Raw genomic sequence first — 15,791 nt, forward strand, 5'->3', positions numbered from 1 at the left:
AGGTGGCACATAGGTCAGGCTCGGTGGAGCTGGCACTGCCCTTGTGCTTTGACCTAGCTCTCAGAGTTTCTGAGTTGAGGTCTGTGACTTTCTTCATTTTCACAGACCCTTGTTTAGAAGGAGCCGTGATGGTACAGTGGTTAAGAGCTCAGCTGCTAGCCAAAAGCATGGCAGTTTGAATCCACCAGCCACTCTTTGGAAACCCAATGGGACAGTTCTACTCTGTCCTTTAGGGTTGCTATGAGTCGGAAACGACTGGATGGCAACGGGGTTGTTGAGAAAGAACTGTTTTGTTCCCTTTTAGGAGGCCTCTGAGGCATTTGGGAAGAATTGTTGATAAGGGTATTGGGGTTTGAGAATTTCCGTGCTTTTTTCTTTCCTCTAACCCAAAGTCAGCTTGGTATTGGTGCTGGGAGAAATCCCCATCCCCTCCTGCAGTCAGTTTTCAGAAGCAGCCTCTTCCGTAGGTGGTGCCTGAGTCTCCCCAGATGACCTGGTGCATCGGACTGCTGAGATCACAGCAGAAGTCGATTTGGAGTTTCCCCTCAAATGGTCTGAAGGCTTTCCATCCACCCAGCCCCTCACCTTTGAACACTTGCGATGTTTCCTTGTTTTTTTAATTGTAAAAATATGATAACAATATTAAGATGAAGAAAACTACCTCCTCCTGTACTGTTTTGGTTTTTCTATACTTCATTCCACCCTTTAACCCCATGCCTACATATCTTTGTATTGCTCTAGTAATAGTAGACTGTACATGCATTTTGTCATGATTCTTCAAAGTTAAATTCTCACAACAACCCTAGAAGATAAATATTATTTGTATGAGATATCTCAATTATGTGAGGCTTGGAGAAGTTAATCAACTTCCCCGGGGTTTGACTGTTGAGAGGTAGAGCTGGAATTTGAAGCCAGGACCCAGCTGTGTAAATGTCAGCTTTCTTCCATTTATTGAGTTGGGTGGAATGGGCAGTATCCAGGTGTGACCACCAGGTGGTGCCAGAAATCAGCACATGGCCACCTCCACCTCCGTGGACTGGAAACCAAGCCAAAGCCCAAGCCAGGGACCTGGGAGTTGGTTGAGGATTTGGGGAGATTGCTAGGAAGTCTAGAAGACCTGATGAGTGTGGTAAGAATGAGGACAGAATTTGCTTCATGGCCCTGTGTCGCCTGAATCTGTAATCATGATTCCTTTTGTTGTAACTGGTTTTTAATACATTTTTGATCCTAAATGTTTTTCTTCTGCTCCATATTTTACACGAATAACTTTGGCAGAAAGGTCTGATGAGGGCTCCATTTGTTGTAAATATTACAGTGTATCTACTCAGAGTCTACAAGGCTTATCCTCTGGCAAATAACAGTCTTCAGTGTCTTCCCACTTGAGCACGGGGACTTCTGTGGCCAGGGGTAAGCTGGATCCTGATGTTGTATACGTGCATAGTCTGAGGAGGGGGAGGCTGTCAGCGTTTTCAGACACTGCGAGGAGTCAAGCGAAGTAGGATAAATGTTAGAATCTAATGGATGTGGAAGTGTGGAGGCCTCGACGGGCTGAACAAGGCTGGCGTCTGTGAGATTGTGTAACAACCACCATCACACTGAGTGCTTACCATGTGGTGGTGCTTCACTTTATATTGATTATTTGGTTCAACCTTCACAGCCACCTAGGAAATAGGAACCAGAGCCCAGAGAGATTAAGTAACTTGCCCAAAATCTCGTAGCGAGTAAGTAGAGGGACCTCAAAAAGGGGAAGAGGTCTAAAGATGGTTTGGGTCAGGTGGGAATGAAGCCCACCAGCTTGGTCTGGTGCGATGGACTTGAAAGAGCATCACTGCCTCAGTGACTGGTTTCTACCATCGTTTGATGGGGACCAACTCCAGCATCTCTTGGGTTGCCTTCCTAGCCCCAACCAATGCTAAAGGCCATGTATCCAAAAACCACTGCTGTCCTAACCATCCTGTCTCCATTTTTATAGTCTTAATGGAGCCTCTTCCTCTTCCCTTTGCCTAGAGCTGGCTCCTGACCCTGTTTGCACTGGTATTGTCCCCCTCTGTCCTTGACTGTATCCTTGTTTCCACTCCGTGGAGATTCAGGACCTTGAGGCTATACGGAAGCAAAGGCCAAGGAAGCAAAGGCCAAATTACATCGCAGAGCTTGATTTGCATTACTCTTTTAAACCCAGACAAGTCCATCTCTGAACCTCTGAATTTCGTAAAAGTTTAAATCCAGATTTGATCCTGAAAAATACAATGATACGACGATTGTTCTAATCAGTTTCTGGGAGTTAATTTATTCCTTAAGAAATAAGCCTGTGTTTGTTTTTTTCTTCTTCTAGGACTCTATATTTTAAAGAAAGAAGGAAAAGTTACTCCCTTAAGGATGTTTTCGTAGAGAGCGCGTTGACTTCTTTTAAATGACAAAGCTAAGACACAGATGAAGACGGATTCTGTTTCCTGCTCTGCACACACCTTCCCCTCTCAGCTCGGTTGCATACTTGTCAGCAACAGTCTTAATTTACTCTGTGAGGCTGGGCCCTGACTGAGGGTGTTCCATCTGCTCAGATGTGCCAATTAAGCTCACCCAGATAGACCATAAAAAAGGCAGATAAGAAAAGTAAAACACTGAGTGTCTCAATTTAGCAAATTAGACTAATCTGTAAGGGATTCCTAACTGTCTGGAAGAGAAAAACCTATTGCACTAAGAATTGCAAGCCGTATTAAATACCCAGCTTGGTGCCTGAGTATATTTTAAAAAATCAGATTTTACTCGTTGTGTTTCTGATGTCGAATTTCTTTCACAGAAATTGCAATGAGTGGGGAACGATCTTGAGATTTAAATTTTACCCGATGTTAAGAGTGATTGAACTGGGATGATCTCTCGCTTTTTCCCTCACGGCCAGTGCTCTGAGGTCAGTGACCGCTGCAGCATGAACGACGCCAGTCTGATCGTCTTTTAATTTCAAGCAGCTCGAAATGGGACTGACGTTTTGGAGAGAGCATGTTCATTTTATTATTATAGGACCGGAGGCTGCTAATATTTGACAGCTCCCATTAATGTGTGTATTTTGTCTTTTTGTGGGTTGTTTAAGCATCTGTGTACATCGATTTCCCTGGTATTAAGTTTATCTTGTGTGAGTGCTCAGCCTGGATCATGTGTGGTCAAAAGACCTTCTAAACCGGTTTTGCTTTTACTTGGAAAAGTCCGCAGGTGGCTAGTGAAGAGTGGGTTTTGACTTAGCCCGCACAGTGCTGAGGTGGGAGGGAATCACTTTATTTCACAGAAATGAAGGTCATCTTTCCCCTCTTTAATCTTTGCACTGACCTTTTTTAAGACAGAATTTGAAGTTTTAGAATTTGGTTGGTTCTTTTACAGTTTTCACTGTGGGGCGATCAAGAGAGATAATTGTTGACCTTTTGACTGGCACTGTGAGAAAAGGGGTGGCTTCAGGGAGCTCAAAAAATACTTTTTTCTCCTCTCAACTGATTTATTATTACTGTGGTAAAATATGTATAACAAACCTTTTGCCATTTTAACCATTTTTAAGTGTACATTTCAGTGGCATTAATTACATTCACTGTGTTGTACAACCATCACCCGCCTTTCCCACAGTTTTTCATCACCCCAAACAGAAATTCAGTATCTTTCAAGCAATAATTTCTCGTCCCTCCCTGATAACCAGACCCTGGTAACCACTAACAACTTTTTGTCTCTGCGCATTTGCCTATTCTAGGTATTCTGTATCAGTAGGATCACACAACACCTGTCCTTTTCTGTTTGACTTACTTCACTCAGCATAATGTTTTCAAGGTTCATCCATGGTATAGCATGTATCAGAATTTTTCTCTTTATGGCTGAATAATACTCCATCGTATGTACGTACCACGTGTATTTATTTAGTCATTTCTTATGGCCATTGTCAGATACATGATTTCCAGTTATTTTCTCCCATCCTGTAGGTTGTCTGTTCACTTTCTTGATAATGTCTTTGGATGCACAAAAGTTTTTAATTTTGATGAAGTCCAATTTATCTACTCTGTCTTTTTTTGCTCTTGCTTTTGGTATCATATCTGAGACTCCACTGTCAAAAGCAAGGTCCTCAAGCTTCATCCCTAGGCTATTATTTCCTAGGAGTTCTAGTTCTTAAATTTAGGCAGTTCATCCATTTCGAGTTAAGTTTTCCATACGGTGTGAGGAGTGGGTCCGGCTCATGCCTTTGCGGTGGAGATCTAGTTGCCCCAGAGACTGTTGCTTCCTTGTTGAATGGACTTGGTGCCCTTGTTGAAAATCAGCTGGCCGTAGACGTGTGGACTTACTTCTGGGCGCTTAATTTCATTCCGCTGGTTGAAAATACTTTTTGGGAGTCGATGTTGTATAACAGTTGGGGGCTCAGATTCTGGAGCCGGATTATCTGGGTTCAGATTCTGACTTCACCACTGACTCCTTGCTGAACTGGGGCAGGCTGCTTTGCCTCTCCCTACCTGCGTTTCCTTAACTGAAAAACTGAGTGAGAAAGAGGGAAGGAGGGAGGGACCATTGCGGCTATAAGGATTGAAGGAATTAATACATGTGAAATACTTAAAAGGAGCCTTGATGGTACAGTGCTTAAGTGCTGGGCTGCTAATTGAAAGGCTGGTGGTTCGAACCCACCAGCTGCTCTGTGGGAGAAAGATGTGGCAGTCTGCTTCCATAAACCTTGGGAAACCTGGTGGGGCAGTCCTACTCTGTCCTTGAGGGTCGCTATGAGTCAGAAACAATTTGATGGCAATGAGTGTAAAATACTTAAAACAGCACCTGGCACACAGTGAGCATTTGTAACTGTTATTGTTTCTTAGTGTTTGTTTTCTGACTCTGAATTAAATGTATATGTGTGTAACATATGTGTATATGTATGATCTCAAAACAAAACTTGGCCAGAGCTGGCAGACTTTACTCACGGAGGCAGTGTATAGCATAAGGATTAAAAAGCGCAGGCCCAGGAACCAGAATGCCATGGCCTCACCTAGTGGTTATGGGGCCTCACTTAGTGGTTATGGGGCCTCACGCAGTGTACGTACTCTCTTCATCTCTAAAGTGGGGGTCGGTGTAGCACCTTCAAAGGATAATACGGGGGTTACAAAAGGGTACGTGTAAAACATTTGGTATATTTCAGGCACTCAGTAAATACAGCTACTCTTGTTATTCACATGCCCCCTAGCTAAAACAATTATTACAGAGATTTCATCAGGGCAGTAGCTGCTTGAAAAAAATGGGTACGTGAGAGCCACGAAGAAGAGCTTATAAGTATATATAAAGAGTAAAAGGCAGAGCAGCAGTTGGTGTTAGTATGCAGGCAAAGCATCAGCTGCTGTAAACTTAGTCTTGTTGGTGCTATGTTTTTCATACCTTGTGTACACTTCTTATATATAGAATTAAGGCCCACTTACGGTTTTTGGGTTTAGTGATAACATATCTATGTGAGCGAAAGTACAGCATTATTACTCTTTGTGTGGGGAGAGGTAGCACAGAGTTTGCAATCGACTGCTAGCCTGAAGGCTGACAATTTGAACTCACCCAGTGGCACTGTGGAAGAAAGGCCTGGCAATCTGCTTTCATCAAGATTAAAAAAAAAAAAGCCAAACCCATTGCCATCGAGTCAGTCCCGACTCATAGTGACCCTATAGGACAGAGTAGAACTGTGCCATAGAGTTTCCAAGGAGCACCTGGTGAATTTCAACTGCCAACCTTTTGGTTAGCAGCCATAGCACTTAACCACTACACCACCAGAGTTGCGTCAACAAGATTATAGCCAAGAAAACCCTGTGGAGCAGTTCTACTCTATAACACATGGTGTCCCCTTGAGCTGGAATCAACTTCATGTAAATGGATTTGGTTCATTTTGGGGGGTGTTGGGGGAGAAGTAAATTATTTCTCCTTTGAACACACTAGGGGGCACTAGACATCTGCCTAGGGGACAAAAACCTCACAGCCTACTCATGGGTTGTGAGTGTAGGTAGGTCAGGATTACATTTTGGTTGCTCACAGTTCTGTCCATTCTAAGGTAGGTGTTCCAGAGCCCTCTTGTGCCTCATATGACTGGCTTTCCCCACCTCTTGCTGTTCTGGACACGTGGGATGGCATACCTACTGACTAGTAGCAGGATGGAGTCCCAGGGCTGCCTTCTGCATCTTGGGGGCTGAATTAACTCATGCCTGCCCAGGGTTGCAGTAGATGTCTTGATCTTTCTTATTTATTCACATTTAACCTGTAACCAAAAAAACCCGGTGTTGTCGAGTAGATTCCAACTCATAGCAACCCTATAGGACAGAGTAGAACTGCCCCATAGAGTTTCCAAGGAGCGCCTGGCGGATTCGTACTGCTGACCCTTTGGTTAGCAGCCGTAGCACTTAACCACTATGCCACCAGGGTTTCCATTTAACCTGTAGTTAACTAAAATTTCTCAACTTAATTTTGTTACGTGATCTCTTGCCAGTAATTATAAATAGTATCTGATGTTTATCTAGTATAAAAAAGCTTCCAAAGTATATTGTAAATATTATCTCAATCAGTCCTCATAAGAAACTGTTATTTTATTTGGCTCATTTTGGGACTGAGGAAATTAGTGCAGCAACATCCGGTGACATTGATAAAGTTCGCTCCCCCCTCCCCCCGCTGTAATGCACCTTCTGCCTACCTCCAACTTTTACTTCTCAGTGGGTGTTTTAAATCTGTGTTTCCTACTGGGCTGTCTGCTAGGTGGCTGCCACCGCAGTCTGACAGGGACTGTAGGAGCTGAAAAACCTGCCAGTGAATAACACACTCACTTTGTTTTATTTGGGTTCCAGCTGTGATGATGACAAGTCTAGAGTAGAAGAATGTGAAGGTGGGAGCATAAGATGATTTACTTTCTAGTAACGTAAGTGTAGTTTACAGCTATTTCAGCTTCTTTTCTCTTTTGTCATAAGAGGAATTCTTTCACTAGAAGTTGAATTTTTTTTGTCCAAACAAACAAACAAACAAAAAAACCAAACCCACTGTCGTCGAGTTGATTCCGAGTCATAGCGACCCTATAGGACAGAGTAGAACTGCCCCATAGTTTCCAAGGAGCGCCTGGTGGACTCAAACTGCTGACCTCTTGGTTAGCAGCCATAGCACTTGACCACTACACCAAACCCTTGTGGCATAGTGGTTGGAAACCCTGTTGGCACAGTGGTTAAGTACTATGGCTGCTAACCAAGAGGTCAGCAGTTCAAATCCACCAGGCGCTCCTTGGAAATTCTGTGGAGTACTTTCTGTCATATAGAGTTACTATGAGTTTTTTTGTCCATTGATTCCTAATTAGCCCCTGGAGAAGCTTGTCCCAAACTAGGACTTCTTATTCTTTGACTTTGGGCAGACTATTTACAGTTGCCATTTCCAGTGGGTCATTCTTTGTGGTGAACCTTAACCATGTCTGTCCAGTAGATACAGCTAGCATTAAGTCATGTGGGTAGAGGAATAGGAAAATGCAGCAGTAAGTAAACTGTAAATAAGATAGATAGGAAATTTCCAGAACTCTGTTCTGGGTGGCCCACTTTGACCATTTTCAGGCCATGTTTTTCTGTCCCTGATGTCTTCCTTATCGCCACCTCAAATCTGAACTTCTTTCATTTATGCATTGTTTATCGTGTGGTTGCCATGAGGCAGGTATCATGGCGAATCTCTAGAGATACAAAATGATTGTCAGTCTTTTTCCTCAGGTGGCTCCCCACCTAACAGGGGAGACAGATAGGAATTTTACAGCATGCTAACACCTGGTAAGTGCTCTGGTAGGGGCACCAGGCATGCCCCAGGTGCCGTGAGGTGAGAGGGTGCTTGGAGAACAGGATACCTAACTCTCTGGGATAATCAGGGAAGGCTTCCTTGGGAGGCGCTGCTTGAATGGAGGCCTGAGGGCCCCGAGGTGTGTGGGTGGGGGACAGTACAGAACTGAAGCTGTATGGAGACGGGAAGGCCACAGATACGGATAATAGTGGCCAGCCATGTTTTTCTGCTTGTGTGTTTTGAATTTCTTTGGTATGCTGGAAATTACCCAAAGAGACAGTAGCTGTAAATGGCAGTAGCTGGCTCTCAGGTGTATCTTGGTGTTCCGCCGACAAGGTGCCCCAGTCAGTAGCTTACACCTGGAGGAAGGGTTCCTGGGGCAGTCGAGCTGGTTATGCTGCACGTATTGTTGGCTGTCTGGCCCCCAGACTCCGTAGCTTCTGACGGATCACTGTTGCAAAAGCAGCCCAGGCCCCAGAGCCCCGCCAGGCTGGTGTTCCTGCCGGATTGTGGGGAAGCCAGGGAGTGTTCTCTCTGCCCGCATCCGGTGTGAGTTCCAAGTTTATGTTTATTGCTGGCTTCTCTTCTAGTGGCTGCCAGTGGAGGCGCAGTGGCTGGATATGGGAGTTGTCAGAGGAGCTGGAACGCTTGCCAGTGAGCACCAGGCCCACTTTGTTTATTTGGTTGCAGCTGTGACTATTACATGTGTGGATTTTGTAAAATGAGAGGGTGGAGAACAATTAAAAAGTTTTTTTTTCTTTTCTAAAAACGTAAATACTGAACTGTTGGACTACTTACTGCCTCCCCACCTCCTCCACCCCCGCCTCTTGAAATCAGTTTTCTGGTTTATTTATTGAAATAACAGAGTTTAGACGTTTTAGGGCCATTTTTATTTTTGAAGATTTTTTTAATTACTTGGACACAGATCTTAACTTTGACCCCACACCTAACCAATTTTAAACCATTCTGTATCTAATTTTTGTTACTGACTGTGCTTCATTTTATGACAGTTTTTAAATTTTTGAAATTGCCGTATCCCAGCACGTACCTTCTGAAGGCTAGGTATCTTTATTCATATAGTGATCACACTCTTCACGTTAATAATTTATTGAGCATCAATTTGGTAAACTCTGAGAGTTTTGTTCTGATGTATATGCTCAGGTGGGTCCGACGGATGTTTCTGGTGCATTGCACCTCTGACATGGTGACAGTACTGGCTGCAGGGTTGTTGTGAGGATTTACTGACAATGTTAGTGACACATTCGTATATGATCACGTATAATGGTATGTTCATTCATTAAGCCCTTTGTGCTGAGTGCTTTACATGTGGCCCCTTATTTCATTCTCCCCAAACCCAGTCAGGTAGGTGCTGCTTTCCTCTTGCCTCACAGTTGAGGAAGCTGAGGCACTAAAGAGATCACATCATTTGCTGAGGGTTAAAATCTCCTAATTGGCAGTCGGGACTTGATTCCCAGACCGCCTGAGTGCAGGTGCCGTACTTCAGCCTTGTCTTTATTGCGTGCGTCAAACCCAGTTTACACCTGCCCCAGAATCTCCCTTCCACCAGCCTTGTCACAGGACAGGCCTGTGAGCACTCAGGAGAGCACCTTTATAGTCCTCGACTGAGCCTAGGACGGGAAGACATCATCTCTCCCAGCGTGCAGGTGTCCCCAGCGTGTCGGTCGCTTTTTGGTTGATCAGCACCTCTATGCAGAACCGCTTCTCTGCGCAGTGTTTGTAGACAGTCAGGTACGTTTTGGCCACAAGCCGCTTGAGGAATTATTACTTTCTATAACAGAAGAATCTCTCTTAGCCTGAGCCGCGTGTACGTGTGGTTTTATAACCCTGATGTCTTCTGTCCTTAATATGTGTGTATGGGCCTACTAGGGTGATTTGTCTTCGCAGTCATTCAGACGCTTGCAGACAGTAATGATTTTCCCTCCCCACCGCTAGTCAGCCTTTAGCTAAACTAAACAAACGTTTGGTTCTTCTTGTCTTTCTTCACGGAGCGGAAGGCTCTGGAAGGCAGTCGTTTTTGTAGTGGTTTATGTGGTTTCCTGGGTGCTGGCTTCTGTGGACAGCTCAGTGCTGGTGTATTTTAGAAGGGAGGGGAAGGAGGAAGCCGAAACCTTGTTGATGCAGAGTGATGTGTTGGGAAATTTAACAGCCACAATGATTTATTGGCTGAGTCTAAGTTTAATATGTGATATTTTTATGTGATATTTTTATGTGATTTTTAATATGTAAAATATTTAATGACCTTTCTGTGTCAGTCTCCTAAAGCCAATATCTTGTGGTATTTTTCCCCCTTGGAGAACTGTCTTTGAGTGATCACAAACTGAAGTATTTTTAGGTGGCTGTGATTGTTTTTGCTCTTCTTCCGAGTTTCCTGTTACCCACAAATTTGCGAGAACAAATATTCTTTGTCGTGCAGATCTGTTTGCTCCTGAATTCTGGTAGTCAGAATTTGGATTCCGAAAAACGATTAATATCTCATTACCTGAAACTGCAGGCCACCTGAATTTCAGCTAACCAGTAGCAAGAATTCAGATGTATACATCGGGGAAATGTATGTTCATTCTTTTTGGTTTCTAAGTTCCAATAGTAAGGGATAGCTGTATTTCTCAGCCTTGGCACTGTTGACATTTGAGGCTGGATAATTCTGTGGAGGGGGGAGGGCTGTCGTATGCATTGTAGGATGTTTAGCAGTACCTCTGGCCTCTATTCACTAGACACTAGTAGCATGTCCCCTCCTTCCAAAAATGTGACAGCCAAAAAATGTGTCCAGACATTGTCAAATGTCCTGTTTTGGGGAGAGGATGGGGGTGTCAGAATTGCTCCGGTTGAGAACCACATCTTTAAACCATTGTACCTAAGTAAAATTGTGGGTAGCATGAAACTCGGAACATTAGCAGAGACTGTCGTAGCCACCTAGAGGTACTACATTTCATCAATTGCGTGGAGATAATGTTCAAGGAAGAAAAATAATAGAGATAACAGATTGTCGTTAGAAGTTAAGTGCAAAGGATCATTAAAATTTTTATGTCAGAAAAGCCTTGTGTTTATATGGTAGCGGTTCCCTTAGACTCGGCCACGTGGTTCCTCTCTCATTTGTGCTCCGACTCTGGAAGTTGCCAGCGGGCTCAGTGACCTTACAAGCTCTCTTCCTGCCCTGGGGTACAATTTCAGATCATCGACTAGTCCTTCCTCATTGATCACAGTTAAGTCTCAGCTCTTCTTGTTTGTTGGTTTTATTTTGTTTTGTTACATTGCAGAGTTGAAATTTCCAACAGCGCAGGAATTTATCAGACTTCTGCTTCAAGGTCCTCCAGCAGGTACCTGGGTGGCACTGCCTGTCACACTTGTATTTTGCCTCGGTGCTGGTTTTGTAATTGATGCTGGAAAACATACCGTAGCTCCAGCTGGGTAGTGTGTGGTTTATTTCTACAATATTACCCTTTCACTTTGTCCTTTGCTTTCCCTTAGATGCGTCATTACTCTGGCGTAGCCAGTTCCAGATAAATGCCTTCCGGCATACCCTGCTGCTCTCGTTCCCCTCCTCTGAGCCTTTTATTTGGAAGGCATTTACTGTATTGCTTTATTCCATTTCTGCCACTCTGGAGAATGCAGAGTGTCAGTTGCATGCCTGCTAGAAGAAAGTCGCCTTCTTGTTTGATTTTGAAAGTGAGTAGAATGAGGCTATTGACCTTTGTGATTTTTTTTTTTTAATCATGATACCAGTGTTAATTGTAGTTACATGAATGCAAAATTACTCTGGTTAAATGGCTGTACTTTCTTAACAATGGACTTATTGCTAAGTCCTTCAAATCTTTAGACTACTGATAATTCTTTTGTTAAAAATACGTGGCGTCAGTCTTCTGAGATGTAAATGTTTCACCTTATTTTATATTTGAAAAGCATCACCTTGCTGGATTCATAACTTAGGCCTTTTTCACTGAACACATTTTTTCTAAGTGGTATAATTATTACGTTTGTATTGTGGGTCCCTCCCCCATTAAGTAATCAATATGTGAATCTGATCTATAGCAGTTTTGACCAAAATATTATGCTGTTTTGTGCTATGACTATCATATCGTTGGCACGGAAAAGGTAATTGTAAATAAAATCTATTTTTTGTTACACTCCATTGCCCGCTTTGGAGACGTTTAGTTACACCAAGACATCCGCCAGACCCCTTCCAGAACTCAGTCGTGCGCCTTAGGGGCCAGCAGAGGAAGCCGCCCTGAGGGTGGCCAGAGGAGAGGCAGGGAGCTTCACGAGTGAGTGCCGGGCCTTGCAGAAATACTTCTAGAGCAGCCGTAATGATTCCAGTAAGAACCGAATTGAGAAGGAAGGAAAGGAGAATTGGTTTTCTTTTGTGAATATCAGCATTTTGGTTAATTATGGCAGTAAAAACCTAAGACATTCTGCTTTGCCTATTTTTTCTTTACATTATCTAGTACTATGTGTTTTAGTCTTTTTGTGACCAAAATAATTGAAACCTAATTTTAATTTTCACGTAGGAGATGGAATAAACTGCGACTGCAGGACAAAGAGAAGTGTCTAACGCTGGAGGACAGTTCTGAGGACAGCGATGCTGAATTTGACGAAGGTTTTAAAGTGCCAGGTTTCCTGTTCAGAAAGCTCTTTAAGTATGTATTGTGTGCTGTGTCCTTTGTGTTCATCATCAAGCCATTATGTACAAATTAATATTTTAAAAATTACACAGCAGTTACCTGTGGGCCTTAAGGTACCTGCAGCAATTTATTGCAAATATAGGCACTGTCAAATGATGTTTTAGCCACATGCTGTTCATTAAAATTAGATGATAATAAATTGACTGAAGTGCATATTGGGTGTGTTTGTAAACTGATGAATCTATATGGGCCTATTTCAGCTGACTAAGAGCAACTCATTTAAAAGCCGTCTGTGTTAAATTTTGTTGTTGTTGTTCTTAGTAATTTTAAGGGACCAACCCCTAATTCCTTAAGTCAGGTTAATTTAATAGGATGAATTGAGTGTTAAAATCAAAATGGGGTGGGGGCTTTTACTTCTACGTGGAAATTAAAAAAAAAAAAAAACTGTTGAGATTATTTTCTAATTGTCTTCTACTGTACCTAAGGGTATAATACTTTTGAGCTGACCAAATGGGTATCTAAATATTTTGTGTAAATGTTCTCCCACCAGAAGAGGAGCATGTATAGTCAGACACCTTCAGGATTAAGTTGCTGTTTGAAACTACGTTTCTAACATAGAGTGGCAGGCACAGTGGAAACCGGATGCTGCCTGATAGATGGTGTGCCCCTCCTATACGAGGCCTGATGAGTCTCTGATGATGAGTATAAACACTGAGGAACGTTTTCAGTCTCCTCACTCCTGGGACTTACTTAACAACATACTTTAGGAAACCTTCTTAGATGCGTATAGGAAGTTAAACCATTAAGCAGCTTCTTTTCTGTCTCCTTGGTGTCATCACTTGGTAGTTGCGAGCAGGATCCAAGCTGCTTTGTCTTGAGCTTCAGCTGTCAGCCATGCCCTAAGCTGATGCAAGATGTCTATTTAAAAATAACATGCTTTTATACTTCGTCTCAAAGAGCTTATCTTATAGTTTAATTGTTCTGTGTGCAGAGCAAGGAGGTGCAGGAGGGTAGCTGTTTTATCCCACTAAGCATATAGGAAAGTTGAATCCTAAAGATGGGAAGTGACTTGGTTAGGTTGCTGTGACAAGGCAGGTGATCAAAACAAAAACCAAACCCGTTGCTGTCAAGTCAATTCCGACTCTTAGTGATTCTAGAGGATAGAGTAGAACTGCCTTGTAGAATTTCCAAGGAGTGGCTGGTGGATTTGAACTGCCGACCTTTTGGTTAGCAGCCGTATCACTTAACGATTGTGCCACCGGGGCTCCGACAAGGCGGAAAGCTGTCTAAAAGTTCAAATTTGAATCGCACTGCTAATTTTGCAGACTAATTGTTTTGTAGCCGTGAGAGGTGGCTACTTTGTTTATTGCTTCTCCCAGATGAAAATTAACTATGAAAGGTAAATAAAGACAACATTTACTGGCAACTCTTCATCTTCTCTAAAGTGGTTGCTTGTTAAGGAACAGTCCAAGTAGTGTGAGTGTGGTACTAGCAAAAGGGATACCCGAATTATAGATTAAATTGATTTAACAGAGACAGAGTACTTCTGCATTTGTAGGTAAGTGATTTGGCAGGTATCCTGAAGAGTCAAGTTGAATGTGTGTTTTTGTTTAAATGTCAGATTTTCTAGCATGGAAAATTCACTGTTACTAGAACCAGTCTTTGCTTACTGAAAGCAGACGGGATTCAGTGTCTTAACCCTCTAGTAGTTAATACAAATACATGTTTTTTTTTTTTTAATTAGTCTTAATTGCACATTCCTGGAAACTATTTTGTTGTTTTCTTTTCTATAAAAACAGTGTTTTAAATATTTATAAAGGTTATAAAACTTCTATTTCTTCTGTCATATCAAAAAATTAATAGGATTGTTAGAGTCTACGTTTCTCTTGTGATTAGGTTTTAACTTATTTAATTTTAAACTGTAGATGTATTTTTACTGTATTTACCACACTCTGTGGAATTAAATTAACAGAGCATAGTTGTCCCCAAGGGAGATAGAAGGTACAATTATCCATTTAAGTGCTATTTTCTGCAAGATAATGTTTAACTTCTAAAATTCTGTTTTGAAAGTTTGCCCCGCAAGTGCGTTCATCTGCATGATTAAGCAATCAGATGACCAACTTCTACCTTTTGACCTTACTTTCAGTTGCAGTAGCGAATGCCACCTTGGGTTAACATGACAGTGCCACGGGATACCAGTTAACGGTGGCTGTTTGGTGATAAGGCCATCTGATGGGGATAGCAGGGCACAGTAATTTTTTTTACTGTTGTAGAATAACTTGTAAAAGCCTTTTTTATCTGCTTCTCAAAGGTTCTGAAAACTAGATTTTAAAACCTACTTTAGTTTAAACTATATATTTGTTTTATTGTGTTTATTATTAGGAAATTAAAACGGTAAAATCAGTCAGTAAGTGGCACTGCTGGAGCCAGACCTCAGACTCCCTACCTGCTCATCCAGAGATTCGTAACTACCTGTGTGTGTGGCAACTTTAATGTGCAAGTAAAATTCCTTTAAACTGCAGCCTGAGAGTCTTCACTCATTGTGGGTGGGAAGAAGGGGCCATGCTTGCCCATGTTTGTGCAGTGTCCCTGGTTGTTGGGGATTTCCACTTAGTGAGGTGACTTACGGGGCTGCCCAGTAGATGTTTTAAGTCATTTCTTCAGTCCTAATCATCCTCCTGTAAACACACAATCGTGTGCTGTTCGAAAGTCCTTGGAGATGACATTTGTAGATGAGGAAACACACCCAGCAAACTGGTACTTTTTGTCCTGGGTCACATAGAGTCCAGATGTCCTGACTCCCTCCCAGACTCCTTCTAGATACCATACTAGTCCTGCATCTTATTCCCCTTATGATGTCTCAATACCTCTTCTCCCAGTCCTCGCTGTTTTAGTTAAGTTGATTGGATCCAAACACAGGGAAGTATTGGGCCTCATTGGCTGGAGGCGGTGTGGTGTAGTGGCCCAACACTGGGATGACCCCTGAGAGACCTTGGTCCCAGCTGTACCCCAAGGAGCTGGTCCCATCATTGTTCTGAACCTCAAGAACAGAGGTCAGTTGGCTAGAATTTAGTGACTCTGGAGACTACGTCAAAACCATTTGGAGCGCTTGTTTTTAGAATGTATATTTTTCCAAAGCAGAGATTATTCCAGTGTACCTGCTCAGTGAGCTTGCATTTGTTCCAGGTCAGGGCTTCCCAGCCTCAGCATGTTTGACATTTTAGGCAGGTAAGTCCTTGTTGTGGGAACATCCTTGCGCCTTGTAGGATGTTGAACAGCATCTCTGGCCTCTACTTGTTAGGTGACAATTATACTTTCCCACTTGTAACAACCAAAAACGTCTCCAGGCATTGCCAGGTGTTCTCTGGGGAGCAGAAT

General features: G+C 42.8%; 1 protein-coding gene across 7 annotated transcripts in view; it reads left to right on the forward strand.

Moving 5' to 3' along the window:
- ERCC6 (ERCC excision repair 6, chromatin remodeling factor) overlaps positions 1–15,791 on the forward strand; it is a 102,759-nt gene that overhangs the window by 23,292 nt on the left and 63,676 nt on the right. For all 7 annotated transcript variants that reach the window (XR_002785509.2, XM_003409091.4, XM_023547171.2 and 4 more), the window contains one exon: positions 12,300–12,428. Coding sequence is in view for 6 of the 7 variants with exons in the window: in XM_003409091.4 (XP_003409139.2) it covers positions 12,300–12,428 (129 nt within the window). In the remaining variant the exon portion in view is untranslated. The remainder of the gene's footprint in view (positions 1–12,299; positions 12,429–15,791) is intronic.

The sequence above is a fragment of the Loxodonta africana genome, chromosome 16, assembly GCF_030014295.1.
Source record: "Loxodonta africana isolate mLoxAfr1 chromosome 16, mLoxAfr1.hap2, whole genome shotgun sequence".
Taxonomy (NCBI): Eukaryota; Metazoa; Chordata; class Mammalia; order Proboscidea; family Elephantidae; genus Loxodonta; species Loxodonta africana.